This window comes from Equus caballus, chromosome 5 (assembly GCF_041296265.1).
Source record: "Equus caballus isolate H_3958 breed thoroughbred chromosome 5, TB-T2T, whole genome shotgun sequence".
In the NCBI taxonomy this organism is placed as follows: Eukaryota; Metazoa; Chordata; class Mammalia; order Perissodactyla; family Equidae; genus Equus; species Equus caballus.
In genome coordinates, this window is record NC_091688.1 from 14,600,207 (window position 1) to 14,621,633 (window position 21,427).

At 40.3% G+C, this 21,427-nt stretch overlaps 3 protein-coding genes across 15 annotated transcripts in view; 1 reads left to right on the forward strand and 2 right to left on the reverse strand.

The window, feature by feature from the left end:
* TOR1AIP2 (torsin 1A interacting protein 2) overlaps nt 1-18,806 on the reverse strand; it is a 36,493-nt gene extending 17,687 nt beyond the window's left edge. The window contains exons 1-2 of one of the 4 annotated variants that reach the window (XM_070267824.1): nt 18,534-18,797; nt 3,550-3,726 (exon numbers count right to left, since the gene is read on the reverse strand). The gene's annotated coding sequence lies outside the window, so the exon portion shown is untranslated. Of the gene's footprint in view, nt 1-3,549; nt 3,727-13,811; nt 14,032-18,533 lie in introns of those variants that run through there. The other 3 variants (XM_070267823.1, XM_005609757.4, XM_023640646.2) reach the window with 3 other exon arrangements.
* On the reverse strand, nt 1,120-3,203 carry LOC100629233 (torsin-1A-interacting protein 2). Its single transcript, XM_005609754.4, has one exon. The coding sequence runs from the start codon at nt 3,050-3,052 to the stop codon at nt 2,657-2,659; it is 396 nt and encodes a 131-aa protein (XP_005609811.1). The 5' UTR covers nt 3,053-3,203; the 3' UTR covers nt 1,120-2,656.
* TOR1AIP1 (torsin 1A interacting protein 1) overlaps nt 14,138-21,427 on the forward strand; it is a 38,789-nt gene continuing 31,499 nt past the window's right edge. For 2 of the 10 annotated variants that reach the window (XM_023640643.2, XM_023640644.2), the window contains exons 1-3: nt 14,138-14,278; nt 17,400-18,711; nt 20,771-20,848. In XM_023640643.2, coding sequence (XP_023496411.2) covers nt 18,219-18,711; nt 20,771-20,848 — 571 coding nt within the window. In that variant the 5' untranslated portion in view covers nt 14,138-14,278; nt 17,400-18,218. Of the gene's footprint in view, nt 14,410-17,399; nt 18,712-20,770; nt 20,849-21,427 lie in introns of all 10 variants that reach the window. The other 8 variants (XM_014739580.3, XM_023640645.2, XM_070267819.1 and 5 more) reach the window with 4 other exon arrangements.

Sequence of the window (21,427 nt, forward strand, 5' to 3'; positions counted from 1 at the left end):
GGAAATAGTTATAAAACTCACTGGAGAATGGCTACCACTATGTGTAATATTATCAACTCTTCCATAGCATGAAAGTGGAGATTAATATGGCTCACGTCATCTAAAATAGTGGATAAGATCTTCCAGGTCATTTGTCGTGAGAACTTTAGGGACATACTTAAACTTTAAAATTCACTATTCATAACTAGGTAGTGGAGTATTCTAGAATAATATGCAATATTTTAAGCTAAGTGAAGTCATACTAAAAAGATCTAAGCTGAAAAGCTACAAAGCTTTCTAAATTTTCTCCCTTGCTCTATTTTATGAACTCTACACACGATGTTATTTCTAAGAGCTGACCATATAACAGGTATGTGATAATATAATCATGTCTGAAGGCAAAGTATTCTTCTTAATGTAATATTAAAATCAGTATTTTGATTTTCTCTTGCCCATATATTCACATAGCTTATAATGACATCACATAGACCTGTTGGTGGGGAGGGCTACAACAGTCCCAATTATTTTAATTATGAGAAAAATGTGACAGAGTTATAACGTGAAATACCAACAGTAACCTTCAGTCTGAGGTGAAACCTCTTTGTGTGTCACTAGCAAAGTAAATTATCTACCACTGCCTTGCAGTATTAAGAGTACTCAGTTCTCATGCTTTTAAGCCAGATAAACACCATGGATGTGTTGCTGTTGTATTTCTCAAAGTACGGTCCACAGAGCACCTGCAGAACAATGTCTGAAGGCACTGTTTATAAAATGCAGACTCCTGAGCCCCGAGCAACCTAAGGAATCAAAATTTCTCTAAGATCAAGAAATTTGAATGTTTGGACAAGCTCCTCCAGGTATTGATTTAAGAATCAATGATATAAATTCATTTAATTTGTTCTTACTATTTAAAGGAGAGATTGGTTAAAACAAAAACAAAACAACCCCTCTCTATTTTGCTGATATTTAAAATTGCCCATATGTAGAGTGTTTCTTAGTATGTGTCTGAAAAATACTGATCGTAACACCATCCTCAAACACAACACCTCAAAGCAAATTTTCACTTTTTAGAAAGAGCTTTAGGATAGTGAAGGAGTTCTTAGCCAAGGGTTAAGGATAAACTAACTAGTCTTCACTCAATTTAGCAGTCCACACAGTTTATTCAGCAATATAACAGAAGAGAACTTCATATCATGATAGACATAAGGCAGATACAGGGTAGATCTCTGGGCTCCATTCTTTATACAGACTAACAAATAACTTTAGGTTTCACAACATGTGGCGGGCATACTTTGTTGCATACCAACAGCCATTCATTTCTCACATCTTCCTTCCAAAAACAGCCCTAATTTTATTAGGAGAGACAATGTGCCCTACCCGCCAATGCCAACCCCATTCCCCTTGGCCAGGCTTCCTTGTGAACCAGTATCTTCTAGCGATATGTAAGAAGAAACCCGTAAGGGACTTTAGAGAAAGATATTCTTCCCAAATAAAAGACAGAGACTTGAAAGGAGAAAGCTTTTTGTTCCCTACTTCAGCCTTTGATTGGGATTGAAATGTCTGGAGCAGCAACAAGCCACATTGTACTCATTGAGGAAACAGCTATGAGGACAGAGGCCAACATGATAAGAATCTCAGCGGGGAAGGAAAGAAGGAATCTGAGACCTTGAGAACATTGGGTTGCTACACAAGCACTGGATTATCTAGCATCTTAAGTGGAATTTTAACATTGTTCAGTGGCCTCTGGGATGTTTTCAATAGCTTTTTCTAAGTTCCTTAACCTGAACTCTGGCTCCATGATTCTCACAAACAAGTGAAGACCAGAATGTGGCTGATGTCCGGCAAGACCTTCTTAGTTCTAAGATGCTTCCCCTACACTGTTCATAACATATATGGAGTTGAGCTTGATAACTCCTTTTGTCACCTATCTCATAGTACAGGTACTTTCCCATTTCCAGGGAAGAACATTCTAAGTTCAGTCACCACAAAGACAGTACAGTCTTTGTTTATGTAGAGCCAAGTAAGTGCATTCAGTGGCATTTCTGAATGTTTCTGTGTAATCTATGTAGATATTGCCTGATAGAATGTGACGACTCTGACAGTGACCAGTTATTGATAATGTTGAAGCCACACTGAGGATGGGCCAAACAGAGCCAATAATGAATAAATGGTTATATATGAATAAATTATATTTATATATATATATCATCACTGATTAATGTATAAGAGGTGGAAGTTAGAACAATGTAGTTTCTTCTTATAATGTCTAGTTGTTTTACTGGAATAATCTAGAATCCAGCTACAATGAGGATCCTTTCCCACAAAAATTAACACTAGAAATACCATTACAGTGCACACGGTATGGGGCCTCTCCTTCAGGTCAACTTTGTCATATGTCAACAATTAGGCTTTGGAGCTTTTTAGGAGGAGTAAACTAATTCCAAAATATAGGAAGCATGGATTAGTCTGGATCTACACGAACAGTCTGGCTGCAACACTGATTAAAATCATGCTGAACAATATATGCGTAGACCATGTAGGCAGATCCAACCGTTTAAGCAGTTCCCCAAAGTAGCGACAGTCTGGATCAGATTTAGAAAGGAGTCACTTTTCTATCTTCCTTAGGCTACTATTACGAAATCCTCTAAAGTCTCCATGATTTTGACCATTTAAGAAGTTACTTGTTTTGGCCAAGTTTTTTGTTTAAGGTTTTGTCTGTTCTGGTCAAGATTAACTGTAATGCAGGGTTAAAGCCAGCTACTCTAGAGTCATGTATCCTTTTTCTAACCAGTGGAGGACCCAGAAGAAATGGGTGGCAAGCTTTTTCAAAGGTCCACCTGGTAAGATTTTGGGGAGCCCACTCGAGTGGGAAAGACCAAGGCAGAACAAGGCTTCTATTAGCAGGATTATCAGGATAACACTCAGGGCAGTAATCAGCTCTGTTAATACGGTCTAAGAATACTTGGTAACATTCATTTTCAATAAGCTCAGTTTGGTACAACCAATGGCCTAGTTCTAAACTAGGGAACCACTGTTGCCCACAGTCAGGGCAATGTGAATTATCTGAGAACATCTGGGCCTAGAGAGACAACACAGAAAGCAATGTAACAGTTAAGAGGCAACAATGACAAAGAGAGACACCCAAATAACCAGTCCTATTACAGGTTTGGTTTAGCAATTTCTCAGTCCAACCAACATTACTTGGAGAGGGTTAAATTTGGCTTGCACCTCCGTGCAATTCTTCAAGATTTCGTTGTCTATTTTTCACTCAATCGCAACTCAGTCTCTGAACTCAGGGACCGATCCAGTCTATAATGTTATCAGTCACTTACTAGCAGCACAGATCTCAGAATAGCTCCTTCAAATCCCAGCTTCATAAGAAAAGATAGGGCTCTAGTCTAAATTAGTTATTTTTTCTTGTGTGTTATCAGTTGGTGGTGTGATGCAGAGACACTTGGCTTACTCTGCTTTGCCAGTAAGTTATTATGTCTGCTTGCTGAAACAGAGGAGCTGACAGGTCCAATGGGTCTTTTGTGGGCGCTGGCACTCTTGCCGTTGTAATACACGTACCCAAGTCTTAAGGCCTTGGCACTTTACAGCGATGTAGGGGGGGTCAGGAAAACCTGGTCGAATCTTCTTGAGCGTGGATCCAATGAAGTCTTTCGTAGGAGGACCTTAATCAGGACCCAGTCACAGAGAAGTAGCTGATGCTGACTTGGTTGGAGGGTCTGGGAATGCTTCACATACCTGTAAATGATAAAACTTCAGACGACTCATATGGGCTTTGAGTTGCTCACAATATTATTAGAAACATGCATTTGGAAATCATTTGGGTCAGTCAAGACGGATGAGAATTGTCTCATGGGTTTCCCCATGACAATTTCATATGGGTTAAAACCAATTATCCATTGGGAATTATTCTTATGCTTATTTAGGCACTAGGAAGGGTTTTGGTTCATTTAAGATTTGTACTAGCTTAATTCTTTTTAGGACTATATTTCTTTTTTCTACTCCTTTTGCACTTTGGGAATAATAAGGTCTGTATAATTATGTTTAACCTGGTAAAACTTAGAGATTTTTTGTATATCTTTTCTGTGAAATGGATGCCATATATGCTATTCCCATAATGTGTGGGATAACATTAACAATGGTGACAACCTTTTCATAATAGACTTCAATACATCCAGAAAAAAGCTTACAGAATTACTAGATAGTATTCTTAATAGCTAACCATAGGAAGTTGGACAAAATCCTTTTGAAGGCTGAAAAAGAAACCAAGAGGGGTATGTCTCATTGTCCATATCTATCTTTATAGGTTTACTCACATTGTAAGTTTAAGAAGGCAAGTACAGCACAGTCCTGAGCAATTCTTGGAAAATACACAGTAAATCAGTGAGAATTTGCAGATGTTTATCGTCACCTTTTTACTCCTTCATGATACTGACTCTAACAAGTAAACAAGGTAGGGTAGTAGGATGTATGGACTAACTACGCAACCACTCAGGGAGCGCCATAGATCATCAGAGCACAATGTATACCCTGCCTTTCTCCAGTGTTCTTTTCATGAATTCTGAGGCTTCATCCTGTGAGACCGCAAAGGGACACGGGGAAGGTGTGAGTGTTAAAACTGTATAAAGATTTGGCCTGAAAAGCAGAGGGAGCCTTAGCTGTGGTAAGCCAAAGCATTTTCCTTAGAGACTATCAATAGTAGTTGTGATTCTCAGATTTTAAAATGGCAAGTTTAAAGGGCAACTGAAGAAGAGCCTCTGACGGTGCTGCAACATGGGGCCTATATTTTGATGGGAGCCCCAGACGAGGTGAGAGAGAGTTGGTGTAGATATACTGATGTGTTTTTTGAGGTTAGGTAACAATGCATGGGTGAGGGCTATCAATTCAGTTCCTCTAGCAGAGGGAAGAGAAGGTAGGGTTCTTGACTGAACGACCCGTGTGGTGACAACACAGGGCATAACAGATTTCTTTGAGGGTCTATTGACAAGAGCCACCAGAGTAAAAGTTTCAGTTGCTGAGTTGGGAAATCTTGAGTATCTAGTACATGGGACAGACAAATGATGAATAAAACCCACATGCTCATGGGGTTTAGCACAAAAGTTTGTAGTAAAGTTATATGACTAAGTCTGATATTGAAAAGATACAGAATTTTGGATTTTTACAGTGAAAAAGGGAAATGCAATTAAAACCACAGCAAGATATTATTTCACATCCACCAGACTGGCAAAAATTAACAAGTTTGACAACGGGGGCTCTACATGCTCTAGACAAAACCAACCCTCCCCCAGGACTCCACATCTCATTGGACAGGGTTAAGAGGAAGCCCTAAAGCTCCAAATGCTCAGAATAAATCCGCCCTTCCCCTAACCTCCATTTCTCCAACTTCAAGAGTCAAGCAAACACTACAGCTCCAAGTACTCCTGAATCAACAGAACCCTAGTGTTCCACATGTTCCAGACAAGACCACCCCTCCCCTGGTCCTCTCCAAACTTTGGGCAAGAGTCAAAAGAGGGCCCCAAAGCACTAAGTGTGCAGAATAAGATCACCTATTACCAGCCTCCTCACTCATTCCTTAGACTTATCAATACTGGATGAGCAAAGAGGGCCTCCCGAAAATGCTCCTGGCCAGATTCTCAAACTCCACTCCCCCACACTCACAGCTTCACTACCATTATCTGCTTGAGAGCATCACAACCAACCAGTCTCATCATACCTATATCCCTGTTTATGTCGATCACCACACGAAGCCCAGAGCTTCCTGCTTATACCTCATCCCTTTAGTCTCTAATCCTTACACTACTCTAAGAGTAAGAGGATGACATCCCCTCCTCTTGCTTTACTGATTTTTTCCCATTACACATATACCATTTTGATATATTACGTATTTTAGCTATTTATCTCTACTAAAATATAAACTCCTCGAGAGTAGTCCTTTTTGTCTTTTTATTTACTGCCGGTACGTGCCCAATAAACACTTCTTGAATGAATAACCAGCACGAAAAAAGAGTAACTTGAATCCTTATACCCTAACGACAAGAGCATAAATTACTACGACCATTTTGGAATTAATTTGGCATTATCTAGTAAAGCTGAAGGTGTGCATCTCCTGTAACTTAGTAATTCCACTCTTAGCTATATACCCTAGAGAAATTTGCACATGTGCATTTAAAAACATGAATAAAAATATTCATGCTAGTTCTTTGTGTAATAGCAAAATAACAGCCAAACTGTCCGTGAACAGGAGAATGGATAAATAAATTGAGGTATTGCCATATGATGGAATACTGTACATACAGACATAGATGAAACTCAAGAATATGGAGCTAAAAAATAAAAAGCAAGTAGCAGAAGAATACACAAGCACACACAATTATATAGTTTGCATTTACATAAAGTTTCAATATATTGTTTAGGAATAAATATGCAATAAAGCTAAAAAGAAAAGGATAAGCACAAGGATTATTATTACCTTTGATGAGAGAGGGAAGGGGATGGGATGGGCAGGTATACAGAGCATTTACAGATAATCGGAAATGTTTTTTCTTTAACTAGGTGAAGGTACAGGATTGTTCACTGTATCATAAATCCTGATAGCTTACATAGTTGCGATTCAATATTTTATAATTAAAAAAAAAGAGTAGAGAGGAAATGCAATGGACTAGAAAAAGAGACTAATAGGAAAACCAAACTTTCACACTGTGGACAAAAAGAGCAGAAGCAGTTACTCCGCTCAGAGGCAAAGCAGGTGACTGACACACCGAGGAAAAGAGAAGCCTTACAGAAGGATATAGATCTTCGTCTTTCTCAATTGTTAGCAACTATCTCATCCCAGAAATAAGGTAAAGAGGCCTACCTAATGCTGGTATGAAAAAGAAAGTTTATCTTGGCATATTCCACAAAGGCGGGCATCTGTGGGCAAGGATGTTGTTATTTCATATGGTGCCTTTGTGCAAATTAGAAAAAGGCACCCTCCTGCCAGGCAAGATACAACCCAGAGAAATTCACACAGCCAGGTATTTAAGAGTACCTAACCCTCTGAGATAAAAATACTAAATAACAACAACTAAGACTTATTGAGTGCCACTATCTGTTCTAAACACTTGCCATGTATTAACTCATGCAGTCCTTACAAAACTCCATTTTATGGTTAGGGAAACAAGAGAGGTTGAGCAACTTGCCCAAGGTCACACAGGCCGTTGTAGAAAAATCAGTATCTGAATCCAGACTGGTTCCAGAGCCTGTAGCCTTTGCCACTGTTAAGATATTGCCTTTCTGGAGCAGTGACAGTTAAACTTTAGAAAGCCCTTTCATAAGCTGTTTGCGAAGCTACAGAATACTCTTCAATTGTGCGTATATATTGAGGTGTGGGTGGGAGAAATCATCTCTCATAATTTTCCACTTGCATACAAAAAGATCTAAGACAGGTTTCAGAGAGTCCTGAATCCTCTGAAATTATATATAAAAATTTTTAAGTATATATGTGCATTTTTTTCCGGAAAGAGAGTACATACTTTTAGACTCCCAAAAGAATTTTAAATAGTCCAGAACCAGTAGGCATTCGTGGTTCCTAATCATTATGCTATCTCAGGCAACTTCCATTCCCAGCAGATGCCCCTCCCCAGATCTCATTTTGGAAGGATGTCCAACAACTAGCATTCCTGTAATAATTTCACTCTCTCGTTTTTATTAATTAGACATGTAGACCTGCCAATCAGAACTTCTAATAAAACAAGAAAAAACCAGTGCTACTAACTTTGGTTTAGAAATTTTCAATGTTTTAAATTACAGATAATATGCAAAATGCCCACATCATAAAGAAAGATTTAGATATTCTGGATTTATTTCCTTCCTCAACTCCATTAGCTTAAGTCAAAAGAAGTTAATTTAAGGCAAATACATGATTGTTATCAGGCTTGAAGAAATGCTGAGACTACCTTGAGAACCACCCCTACTTTACTGATTATTAAACATAACTGTTTAAGTTATTGGGGAATCCACCATGCACCAGGCCCTATGCCAAATCCTATGGACAAAGAGAGAAAAATCTTACAGGACTTCTAGATGTGCAGGGAATCTAGAGTGGAGTCAATGCTTTGGGTAAAGGCTAAAGGCTTTTGGGTGGATATGAAAAGATGGTCTGTAGAAAGCACGAGAAATTCAGGAAGGCCCACAGAAGCAGCCGAACGCCTTTATTTTCAAACCTACTAACCAATAACTGTGGACCAAAATTGAAGCGTAAAGAGCTTCCCTGCTGCACAAATGTTTACAAAAGAAAAAGACAAATCAGGGTTTTGTGTGTGAGAACTGAAATAAATTTAAGATTCTTCCTAAAACTTTATTACAAAAAAATTTTGGAAATAGCACTTTAACACCAAAATAGAAAATGCAGTTCTTTTTAATCCACTGAAATTTACATCTACTAACGATGGCAGCTTACTACATACTAAATAATCATCTTTTCTAAATATTCTGATTCTATTTCATTCTTTGCTATTTCCTGAATGGATGTTAGTAAGCAAGCTCAAATCTGCCTTTGATAGACAAAAATTCCCTTTTTCTTTTTAATGGTAGGATAATAGAAGTTTCAGACTGAATCAGGATTGGGGTGACTTCTCCAGGCAAATATGTCCCTTAGACTTCGGCCTCAGCCAACTCCTCATGTGATAGGTAATATCAAAAGATAGGCACATAGAAAAAATATAAATGCTTTAAAACTTCTTGAGTTCCCATTTTAAATATTTTCTTCCATAGAGTATTATATTATAAGGCTATTTAATCAAAACTGCCTATTTTTTTGTATGACAGTTTCTTTGATAAGTTTCATATACGAAGCAAAATCTTAGTAGCTTCATATTTCATAACTAGCTTGGAATTTAGATGATGGGAGATTAAGGAATATGAAAAAAAGGAATAGCTCGTCTTTTTAAACTCATATAATCTAAAATAATTCTTTGTTAAAATTATAAAAACAATGCTCCTGGAAAACGTCTTCATCCTGTTTTCTGAGGAACTACTTTTAATTTGGGAAAGTCTTGAGATCACTGGGAGAAGGCATACGGATGACAATCTTTAGCATTGTTTAACACACACGATGTTGTTCCTTCCTACGAAGAAGAGATAAGCCGAAAGAAAAATATGATCCTGAGTTAGAAAACAGCTGCAGAATGTTCTCTTAGGCCAGGAACCGACAAACAACACAGGTGTGTGTGTGCATTGCTAGCATACCAGAGGGGAACAACTGGTTGAGCAATTTACTGGTATATTTCAATCTACCTTGCCCTAATGAACTACAAGTCCATGGTTCAAATTCTATCTACAGTTTCAACATAAAATACCAGCAGCCAAAGCTTTTAAGGTTAATATGCAGCTTTCAATAGTGAGACCTAGGGCCAAGCTTAGGTATTTCTATACTTGTACCAGATATTCCTGTCTGTTTAAAACTAAGTTTCTAAGTCTTACCCACTCCTCTGCACCATATCCATTGTCATAACATGTCAGTACTATTATTTCTGCAATTTCCCACTCATTTCCCAGTATGTTCATTAACTGTACTTACTCCATATTTTTCAAAAGGAGTTTGAAGAAGTACCAAACTAGGAACAAAAAGGACTCCAATTACTTTCTCAGGGAACTGTTTCTTACATAAAGACTCAATGCCTGGAGCAGTTCAGATACTATATACATTTTCTGAGTACGGAAAATCTTCCTTTTCTTCTTCCCCTTCTTACTCCCTCCCAATTCCCTTGACTTGTATCTCAGGCTTGGGCTGACCATGTAGAGGTAAAATGCAGTGCACAAAGGATCAAAGAGTTTGCTAAGATTTCTGACAGTGGGTAGCATAACTGATTCCCAGTTTTGGCTCAACTCCCCTAATCATCTTTAGTATTTACATCAAGCCAACACATTTTTTTAAACAACTTATTTTGAACTAATTTCAAACTTACAGAAAAGTTGCAAAAATAGTGCAGAGTTCCTTTACATCCTTTACCCAGTTTCTCCTAAAGGCAACATTTCATAAAATTAAAGTACAATATAAAAGCCAAGAAATTAACACTGGTTCAAGTCAATTAACTAAACTACAGACTGCTTAAATTTCACCAGTTTTCTCCACTAATGTTGTTTTTCTGTTCCAGGGTCCAATCTGGAATCCCATACTGCATTTAGTTGTTAATTCTCCTGAGTCTTCTATATGTGACAGTTTCTCAGTATTTACTTGTCTTTTGTGACCTTTCCTGGTCTTTGGGACCTTGACACTTTTGAAAAGTACTGGTCAGTTATTTTGCTGAATAGCCCTCAATTTGGGTTCGTATAATGTTTTCTCATGATTAGAAAGATGTTATGCATTTTTGGCAAGAGTAACATCAGAGAAGTGATGTTGCGTTGTTCCAACTGCATCGCATCACTGGGTTCGTGATGTCCATATGCACTGTTACTAGTGATGTTAACCTCAATCAGTTGGTTGACATGGTGTCTCCACTGTCAAGCTACCATTTTTCCTTTGTAGCTAATAATTATCTTGGGGGAATTACTTTGAGGCTATGCAAATATCCTGATTTTCCTCAAACTTTCCACCCACTAGCATCACAGGTGAATTTTGTCTGCAATAATTACTGCAGTGCTCTTTGCCTAATGGTGATTTTCTATTTCCTGCTTTCCATGTTTATTAATTGGAATTCTTCTGTAAGAAAGAGTGTCCATTCTCCTGTATCTATTCAACTATGTCACTATGGACTCATGGATACTTACTTGATTCTATGGGTTAAAATCCAATACTATCATTATTCATTTTGTTGCTCAAGTCATTCCAGCTTCGGCCATTAGGAGCTCCCTCAAGTTGGCTCCTGTGTCCTTTCAACAAGCCCCAAAAACTTTTTTTTTTTTTGAGGAAGATTAGCCCTGAGCTAACATCTGCTGCCAATCCTCCTCTTTTTGCTGAGGAAGAGTGGCCCTGAGCTAACACCTGTATCCATCTTCCTACACTTTATATGTGGGACGCCTGCCACATCATGGCTCCCAAAAACTTTTTGAGCATTTCCTTAATTTCAAGGATCAGAAGTTCCAGGCTCATCTTGTATTTTCCCTGCCCCAGCTCTGGAATCAACTACTTCACCAAAAAATCTTAGTTCCTTTTATTGAGAACCGTGTTTAAAAACCAAGAGCTGGGTGCTCATTGCTACTGGAGTTTCACTGTCAGGCCAACAATTTGGACAACCACCAATATTTGTTTCCTTACCAAACTCATTAGCTGGAAATCGTTAGTATCACCTGGGAGCTTGCTAGGAACGCAAATTCTTGGGCCTCATCCCAAACCTACTGGACCAGAATCTGATGATCTTCTGAAGGAGTCTGTATTTTAACAGGTTCACCAGATGATTCTGATGCTTACTATAAAGTTTAAGAAACACTGCTTTAAAGAAGAAAAGTTAGTTTTTCTTCACTATAAACCCTATGTTTACTTTACTATGTTTCTCTCTAATAAAAAAGGGGAAAATTTAGTCTTAATCACTTGTCTTGTATATAAATCATATTTTTACTAACACAGCTAATAAAACTATAGGTGAATGCCTCATCTGTTAAGGCGCTAACACTCCTATCTTTGTTATCTTTCTATAAAAATTTTTTAAAATGTGGTGGTCCCAGCAGTTATAAAGTACAAATACTATTACTTTTATACAAAGAAGTTCTAAATCAGCCTCCAGGATCAACTCCTGCCTGTTTATATGACCTACCATCCATATACTGAATCTACAAATATAAAACCCTTGCAGCACTGTCCTCTAACTCAGACTACCCAGGCCAGAAGGACTACTCCAGCATCGGATTGGTGAACTCTTCTCTATGCTGTGGTTTTCTTAACCACAAAATGCAATAATACTCCCCAGATGAAAGACGCATTGTGAGGGTTAAAAGACACTGTGCAGCACTTACTACTACAGGGCCACAAAAGAAGTCCTCAAAAGCTGTTAATTTTTATTATTGAACTATTAAATAAAAGTGCAACTACAGGTTTTATTTTTTAGAATGGGGAAAGCAAGTGGAAACTGTGCTAAAAAACAGTTCTGCTGTTTCTTCACTAGTAGATCAGAATAAAGGCAGAACCAGAAAGTTCTATTTGTGTAATTTAAGCAAAATCCTCAGAAGTTAACAAATCAATGTTTTAATTTGACTTTTTTCAAAAATGTTACTACATTTACATTATGTACACCTATGGTCAAGGGCTAATGGAGAGTACACAAAAATCAAAACAATTTGCTCTGTTGAGGTAGTGGAATTATAGGTGAATTTTCTTCCTTTCTATTTTGATTATCAAATTCATGTGCCAACTCCTTTAATATTAGTTAAGAAAGTAGCCCAGTTAGTAATAAGTTTCCATTTATTGAGTCCTTAAACTATTTCATTAATATTTCAAATAACCTTATGGATTTTACAGATGAGGAAACAGGCTCAGAGCAATAAAGCAACCTGCCAAGTCACACATGACAGAACTGGAATTCAAACTCAGCTGTGACTCCAAAGTTTATGCTCACAACCAGTGTTGAGGACATCCTTCATTACGCACAAATGCCTGATCTGCTGTGTAAAATTTATGATCAAGTATAATCACTATATTGAATTATCTCATGTGCGACACATTAGTAGTCATAAGATATGGAATACAGCTTAAATGACTTCTTGGGCACAAATAAATTATATACAAGACACAATATAGTACTAAAATACCTAATAATCCTCAAATAATTAGCTATATTCTTAAGTCACTTTATTTGTAAATTACAGAAGCTCTCAGGCTAGTATCACCACCTCTACAGAAAGAAAACAAGTGAAATAGAGCTTAAATGAGTCACTCATGGTTACGTGATAAACCAGCATCGAAAGTGATAATCAACTTGCCGACTCTGCATTCAGCAAAACAAACATTACTGAGAGGCTCCCACTTTAAAGTTTCATAGCAAACGTCAGTTTTTAAAGCTGTTCTAATCCACACAAAGGCTTCCAAGAATATTTTTTTAGTTCCTCTACCACGAAGTTCCTTTCTTCATTAAATGATTTCCCACTGGCTGTTTATATACTAATTATGTGCTTGAAAAATAAAGCTGATAAATATGGATAGCTGCCACGGCTCTAATTTTTAAAAAATAGAAACAAGAAAAGGATCTCTCATATAGATCCAAAATAAAATGTCTTAAAGCCTAAAAACAGGTAAAACTGAAACAAAAACAGTATGTTGAATCAGATTAAGATAACATTTCTGTATCTGCGTACAAAGCCTAACAATTAAGCACTACTGATAGCACTGTACACTTCAGTCAAAGAAGGAAAAAGAGAAACTTTCTCACTGGGTATGAAACACAATTGGGATTACATATATAATATGTAAAGCAAAATGGTAATTGTAGGATCTTACTAAAACTTCAAACTTTGCCCTTCTTAGCACTATTTGGGTTAAAAAAGGGGGGGGGGGTTACTATCTTATAAGGATTAAGATGACGAATTTGGGATCCTGTTTGGCACAGAGGTAAAGGGAAGTAATCACCACCTGCACTGGTAGTCTGATTTCCCATTTACATTTTGAGCCTGAGAGGAATTCTGCTTCCCGTCTCAAAGTCCAAATCAAACATTTATTCCCACCTTATTGTTTAATGTTTATAAGAGCCTCTTTTTTTCACTACAAAACAAAAATGTACCCCAATCTGCTCCATTTAGGGATCTTGCAGTAGGGAAGTGGGGGTGGGGAAGGATCGTTTCTCAAAGATCTTTCGAAATTAGCTATCAGATGAAATATTAAAACATGGAAAAGTTGTATATACATTTCGTTTACTTACAAATTCTAGCGAGGTTTTAAAGCGTCGACTGTCAGCGTCAGCGGAGCCCTTCGAGTGTTCTTTCTGCCCCAGGCTGCACCCCTCCGACGCGGCCAACAGAACAGTCCCCCTCCCTGTCCACGTGACGCCGACCTCCGGGCGGGCACGGCCCGCGGAATGCCGGGACTGGTAGTCGCCCTGCCCCGCCTCCGCCCCAGTCGGCCCCACCTCTCGCCACGCCCCAGCAGGCGGCCAGCGCCCGGGCGAGCGCCGCGGTGAGCGCGCGCATCAGAGCCACACGTCCGCGTCCTCTGGGGCCAACTGACTGGAAGACAGGCATCCCTGCAAGACGAGCACCCCAGCCCTTATAATGACCTAAAATCCACAGGCTGGAAGAACCCACGGAACCAAACAGTGGAGGCTCTGCCCAATGATTACGGCAAGCACCAGTCGGACATCACTTGGAAGCCGGCCTCTACCATTACTAGGTGCATGTCCTCAAACGTGCTGAATCTAAACCTCGTTTGCTCCTGTTAATTGGGGACAACGCTACATAGCTCAAGAGGTTGTTGTGAGTAAATGTGCTAAGGTACCCAACAGTGTCGGCTAAATGATACTAGTAAGTGATGAATAAAAAATAGCTATCATTTTCATCTATTAACTTCATAAATGTGAAAATTGAGAGATGGCAAGCAGCTTACCCAAGAACACATAATTGGTTAGGGGCAAGGTCAAGTCAGTCTAAAATTTCTGTTCCTGACTTACACCAATTCAAGACAACAGAGAAGAAATCTACTCATGTAAATCTCACTTCTCCTTTCTTCGTTTTTTTCCATAACACTTCTGACCAACAAACTATTTTACTTATCTTTATTTTTACCTGACTCCCATAGAATATAAACTTCAATAAAGCAGGGATTTTCGTCCTTTGGTCTATTCTTTCACTGTTGAATCCCCAGCACCTAGAACAGGGTCTGGCTAGCACATAGCAGAAGCTCAAATATTTATTGATTCTTCATGAAACAGTGATTTTTGGTGCCTTCACTTCTCAATCATCCTCTTTTGGGAGAAGTCGCAGGATCTGGGAACATTCTTAGATGCTGTTTAATAACTGACTGCAATTTCTAATGCAACAAAGAATAGATGGAAGAATATTTACTATATTCCGTTCACTTCGTTAAATTTTCTTAATTTCGATATAACGTTTTCAGCTAGACATTGTCATTTGTATTAACAGTCTTTAAAATATTTTTTCTATCACTTGTGAGAACGGGGAATAAATGGAGCCAGCTACTATGTGTTTAATTTACTTCCTCTTATTTAATATTTTAACCTTTTCCTCACTAAAAATAACAATGTTGCCTCTTTCTACTAAGATATAACCCCAAAGTTATTTCCCTATCTGACCAGAAATGTGCATATTATGCACAATAAATGGATAGGCACTTTCTCGGTAAATAACTGGATTTCTGCTTACTCTAAACAAAAAACATGTTCAAAAATTACCTTATTTTAAAGTAAAATGTTTCATTTAAAATAGCTACTTTAGGGGCTGGCCCCGTGGCCGAGTGGTTAAGTTCGCGTGCTCCGCTGCAGGTGGCCCAGTGTTTCGTTGGTTCGAATCCTGGGCGCGGACATGGCACTGTTCATTAAACCACGCTGAGGCAGCGTCCCACATGCCACAACTAGAAGGAGCGAAGAATATACAACTACGTACTGGGGGCTTTGGGGAGAAAAAGGAAAAAAATAAAATCTTTAAAATAGCTACTTTATTTAGAAATTCAGTGTCAAGACAATGGGTTTCCAGGCCTAGGCCTAACAGCCAGGTATATAAATTAATACCAGTCATTTAACTGAATTAGAATTTTTAGTGTATCTTTCTTCCCTAATACATGGAAAATTCCCTAAGGGTAAAGAATACAGTCATTAATTTAACTCATATATTCATTAAACATCTATGTTGGCGCAGAATAGATGTTTAATAAATATATGAATTAATGTGTATGCTTTGTTATAATCATTTCTTCTGTCTTCTCCTTTGATTCATTAATTCCTCTACAGAGTTCAAATTCCCAAAGTAAGTTACATCCAGAGCTCTGCCACCTCTTAGTATTTGTGGCCCAGCAATTCCCTTATAACACTGGCTATGAGTCTACCGTCTCTGCAGTGTCACCTCTTTTGGGCCACCCTTGTAGTCTGGAAAACATCTGCAGCAGAATATCTGGTTTGACAAGAGTTTACAGTCAGTGATGAAAGTTGGTACCTGTAAGGTTGCTAGCTGTAGGAGGCAGGTAGGGCAGAGCTAGGATTATGTATTCTTACCACCTAGACAAAAGAAGCAAAACCCAAAGCAAATATACATAGTAAAGTTACCAGGCCTCTGATTTTACTTTAAGATTCTCGTGATTTGGCTCTTTGGAAAGCCATTCCTAAGCCTTTACAAGCGTTTTTAATTACAAAACAATACATGTACTCATCATTCAACAATCCGTAGCACCTCTCATCTTCTCTGATTGTTCCATAATAGGTAGAAACTCGTGTCCTTTTCTCTTTTTTAGTACGTCCCCCAAACCCAAGTTTTACAAGTGTGCATCCAAGTTTCCATAGTCACCTGTCCCAGCAAATGTTTTAAAGAGGCTCTTAATATATGCATTAATGTTCATAAAATGAACTTTGTGTATTAATACTATAAAGTTTTATATCCTCTAGTAACTACATCTATTACAGAATTTTTACTATCATATGTTAATAATGAATAATATAACAGGCACCTTATGGAGAAAGTATTACTTACAACGTAAGTATATAACAGCCAGGTATTACCAAGTATCAATATACTCTTCAACATTTTGTCAGAAAAGAGTTAAGTCCCCCAAATTTTCCAAATATACTACCTAACCCAGGCTGACAAGGAAGAATATAGTTTGATTTGCCCTTAAAAGATTTTTTTAAAAAAAGGTAGCATCTCCCTTGCTACTGTTCCTCCAGATTCTTTGGCTATATTGTATACAATAAACAAAGCTAAACTCAACTCCTAACAGGCTAAACCTAGGTGACTCTAAAGCATGTAATTTCTTGTGTCTGGGGCCAAACTTACCGAACTATTAGTGAAAGCACAGTACACCTTAAGATTTCATTAAATTGAAATTTGTGCCCAGTTTGAGCAAGAGTTGCTCAAAAACATTCGAGGGAGTTTAAAATACTTGAAAGAAAACAAATACCTGCAAACTTTTCAGAATCACTTATTGTAACTGGTATCTAAGTTACAGGTTTTTAAATCTAGTCGCTAAAATCAATTATAGAAAATACGTGTGTATATTTGAAAATAACATTAATCTTTCTTTCAATAACTACTCAGACCTTAACTAACTTTTCCTCAGTACCTCTAAATTTGGTTAGCTATTTGCAGATTATTCACATGTAAAATGTGGTATACGGAGGGGAAACAAGCGGGTTTTATCACCTTTTCTTATTTGGTAAACACAGGAAACCCTAAATCAAATGCAATGCATCAAGTCATGCCCAAAATCAAAGTAAAAATAAAGGATCTCAAGTTAAAAAGACAGCGCTGTCATTAACCAAAGTATTTGTTCGTTTCTCACTGTCCAGAACACAGCGCTACCAAGGTTTGCGAACAGTGCTGCGGGCAGAGTTTGCATACGAAGGCCGGGAATAAGACTATATGCTCTGTGTACATCTTGCAAACGGAAACCCACCCGAGGACGCCTGCAGATCGAACTTTGTACACCCTCAACAGGTGACTTAAATTTAAAACGGCGTAACTGCCTTCACAAGGAGCTTGAAAATAAAATTTTCTCCAAGGTGACACCTACAAAAGTTTCTCTCATGCTCACTCCTGCTAGGGACACTTGGAAAGGCACGGCTAAGGTAACAGTCGATCAAAAGGGTTCCAGGAAAACTGCGCAACAGTCAGGGGCGAGGACTGAAACTGCTTCTCCGCCCCGGTCTCTCCCGGCCTTTCCCAGACGCTGGGCACTGGGGGCGGGGGCGGGGGGGCAGACGGGCGTCTGCCGTTTACGGACAGCAGTTGGCACGAGCAGCTGGGCTTAGGAGAGGCAATCTGCCCCGCCAGTTGTCCCTCCGTCGTCTCCTCCCCCTCAGCCCCAAAGCCAAGGACAGCGACGTCCTCCTCCCTCTTCTCCTCCTCTTTGGTGCCTTCAGCCAGGAGGCGGGAGTGACCCACAGCAGCTGACCCAGCACAGGCACTGCCTCTCGGACACCATGGGCCCAGAGGCAGGTTTGCGGCACAGCAGTGACGACGCAGGCGGCGGCCCCGGCGACTCTCAACTGCCTCCCTGACCGCCGCGACCACCGCCCCGCAGCCCCGAAAAGCCATTGCCATCAACGGCAGGAGAATCTAGGGACCCCAAAGCATCTTCGCGATCGACTCAAGCTGCGTCAACAACTATGGCGGGCGAAGGGCGGCAGGCGGAGCCGGTGAGGGAAGAATGGGGATTGTCCGTCACGCCCAGGGCCCCCCTACGGGAAGGAAGAGGGCGGCTCGCCCCTCAAAATGGCGGCGGCAGTGACGCGCCTGCGTACGGAACTCCGCCGGCGCGCCACGGCCGGCGGGAAGTGAGGTTCTCAGAAGCGCCGCCAGAAGTGTACGGCGACTTCGAGCCCCGGGTGGCCAAAGAAAAGTCCCCGGTGGGAAGACGAGTACCGCTAGAAGAGTTCCGGCCTCATTCTGGGAAAGAGGAAGCGAGAGAAAGCGCCTACTACCTTCGGTCTCGGCAGCGGAGGCAGCCGCGGCCCCCGGAAGCCGAGGAGATGCAGACGCGACGCGTTGCTCGCTTCCAGCAGCAGCAGCACTCACCGCAGCCTCCGCCGCATCCGTCTCCGGTTACGACCAGGAGAGGGTTGCGGGACTCTCACTCCTCTGAAGGTGAGGCCGGCGGAGGTAAGAGTCTCAGCCGACAGCCAGGGAGCGGCCGCAGCGGGCGGGCGCGGAGGGTGTGTGTGCTCCTCCTCCCGGAGTTCATCCCCGCCGGACCCGGGGCTTCTCCGCCCCCTGGACCTGCGCCCCTGCGCGGGGCCCGCCCCGGCGCGGGCGGGAAAGAGACTCGGGCGGGAGGACTGGAGAGAGGCTGGCCTGCGGAGCCGGGGAGCTCTGCCCGTCCCCAGGCATCAGTTTAGGGGTGTCAGGACTGCCTCTTTCTACAGGCCTCGGGGGGACGGCTAGTTAGGCGGGATGCGGAATCACTGCAGGCTCGGCTTCATTTCGGTTTCCTCTGTCCTGCGGATGTTGCTGCCACAGCCACTTCCATTTCCTCCTTTAACAGAGGCCAGAAGTCCTCAGCTGAGAAGCATAGTTCTAACCTAACCTTCCAGTCTTTCTCCTTCACTTCCCCGGTGGGGAGAGAGGGAGGGGAAATTTTGTGAGTGGGCATTTGGAGGGATAGCGTGGTTGATAAATTGGCTTAAGACTCTACCCAAAGACTTACACCGGAATGGGGTAAGTCGGTTATCCTGAACTTGAAGCTCCCCAATGTCTGATAAACTTGAGCCGATCGCTCTTTCCGAGTATGGCGGTGTCTGCCAGAAATTCGCCACGTTGGGGGCCCTCAGTGTAACTTCAATGGTTAAGAAGCCTGAGAAAGCAAGATTCTAATTAGTTTTCGTCTGAATGGGCTAAAAGGATGCTGACAAAGTGAGTGTATGGGTTTAGGTACGTCACAGGTGGATCAACTTCCTTAATCTCTCTTCTCCCACCCTGCCCTCCCCCCGATCCTAACACTAAGAGACAGGTGAAATTTCATGTTAGCCCCATGTAAGGCACCTACGAGGTAAAAATCAAGGTTTTTGAATCACAGTGGGATTACATAGTTAGTGGTAGACCATTGATGGATATAAAGAGGAGGTGGATTTTCACTTTAGGGCAGAGGAATAGACTGCACATTTTCCTGCTGACACATTTGAAGGTGTGTTGATTTTGGAAACTTAAAGATATGTAAGTTACTGCTGGATGTAACAACTCAGGACAGTTTAGTCCGTATATATGTTAGTTATCACTCTATTCTAAGATTATAAACTCCCCAAAGACTAAGATCCTGTCATGTATATTGGAAGGGCCATGTTATACTTCAGTACTTACCCTAATTCTGTGTCTCCTTCAGTATCTGGAAGAATACTTTGCCCATAGCAGGCGATAAATATGTTACGTTGTGTTGACTCTCCCACAGAGCCTAGTGCAGCTATACAAGCTAATTTTTTAGCACACAAAGGATTTACCTTTATTTTAGTGAATCTGTAAGACTCTAAACATTTTTCACTCTTTTGCTTTTTCCACATCATTTATGAAACTCTAGCCCATCTTTTAGGCCAGCCCTGGTGGGGTCTAGTGCTTAAGATTTGATGGCTCTCACTACCAAGGCCCAGGTGTATTTCCTGTTCAGGGAACCACACTACCCGCCTGTCGGTTGGCATACTGTGGCGGCTGCATGTTGCTGTGACGCCACCAGTATTTCACATACCAGCAGGTCACCCAGGTCATGGTGGACAGGTTTCAGCAGAGTTTTTAGACTGACACACTAGGAAGAAGGCCCTGACCACCCACTTTTGAAAAGATTGGCCATGAAAACCGTATGCGTAACAGCAGAGCATTGTTTGGTATAGCACCAAAAGGTGAGAGGACGGCGCAGAAAGACCGGACAGGGTTCCGCTCTGCTGTCCACAGGGTCGCTGGGAGTCAGAATCGACTCCAGGGTACTAAAAACAAGCCCATCTTTTAAATTTTCAAAAATAATACTGTTGTAAAGCATCAGTGAATCGTTTATTTTTATATTGTCTTAAGAGTGCATATTTCTGACTAATTAAATTCCTAAATTTTGGTAAACCTTAGTACACATCTCTAAACAATGAATTACTTGTATTTCTGCTTACATATTGCTGTTAATATGCATAATCTCTACCTAGATCATATATTCTGAGTTTTGACAATTGTCGTGTCTGTTCTTTAGAGGATGAACTATTTTCGAATACTGTTTTAAGCCAAACAGGCTCAAAGAAAATCATCCAGAGAACACAAGAAACTCCAGGTAAGAACAGTGATTTTGTTTTTTTCTTTACCTGCCAACTTTTTTAATGTGCAGATTATAGCCTTGTTCATCAAGGGTCCCAAATCATACCTCATTCAGAGTTTCAGTGAATCTTCTTTATAGGCTGTTTATTGAATTAAGCAGTACAGGCACGGGTCAAGAAAAGACAGGGCAGGTACTTGAGTACCTACTAATTACCAGCCACTTTGTATATGTTAATTCATTCATGTAACTATGCAGGATAGATATATTCATGTTATAGATGAAAAAACGAGCTCAGAGTAGCTAAGACTCTTCCCTACAATTACACGATATGTGACTGAGCCAAACTTCAGGCCCAGGTTTGTCTTCTCCAAAGCCGTTTCATTTTCCCCAGGCATCTCACTGTCACTCTCCCATGTAATAATTAGCTACTCATTAAAGTTTGTAAGTGTTGAGTGAATGAATATGTCACACTACCTTCCATTTAAAATGGATAAAGTGGTCTGCATAGTAAAATCATGGCACAATACAATCAGTCTTGTCAGTTTGATAATGTATTTCATCAAATCTAAAATATCATCAGTTGTAAGATCCACT

Bases quoted from the DNA above. Each gene is read 5' to 3' on its own strand.
- LOC100629233 (XM_005609754.4), bottom strand. From the start codon at position 3,052: ATGTTCTCAGATAATTCACATTGCCCTGACTGTGGGCAACAGTGGTTC.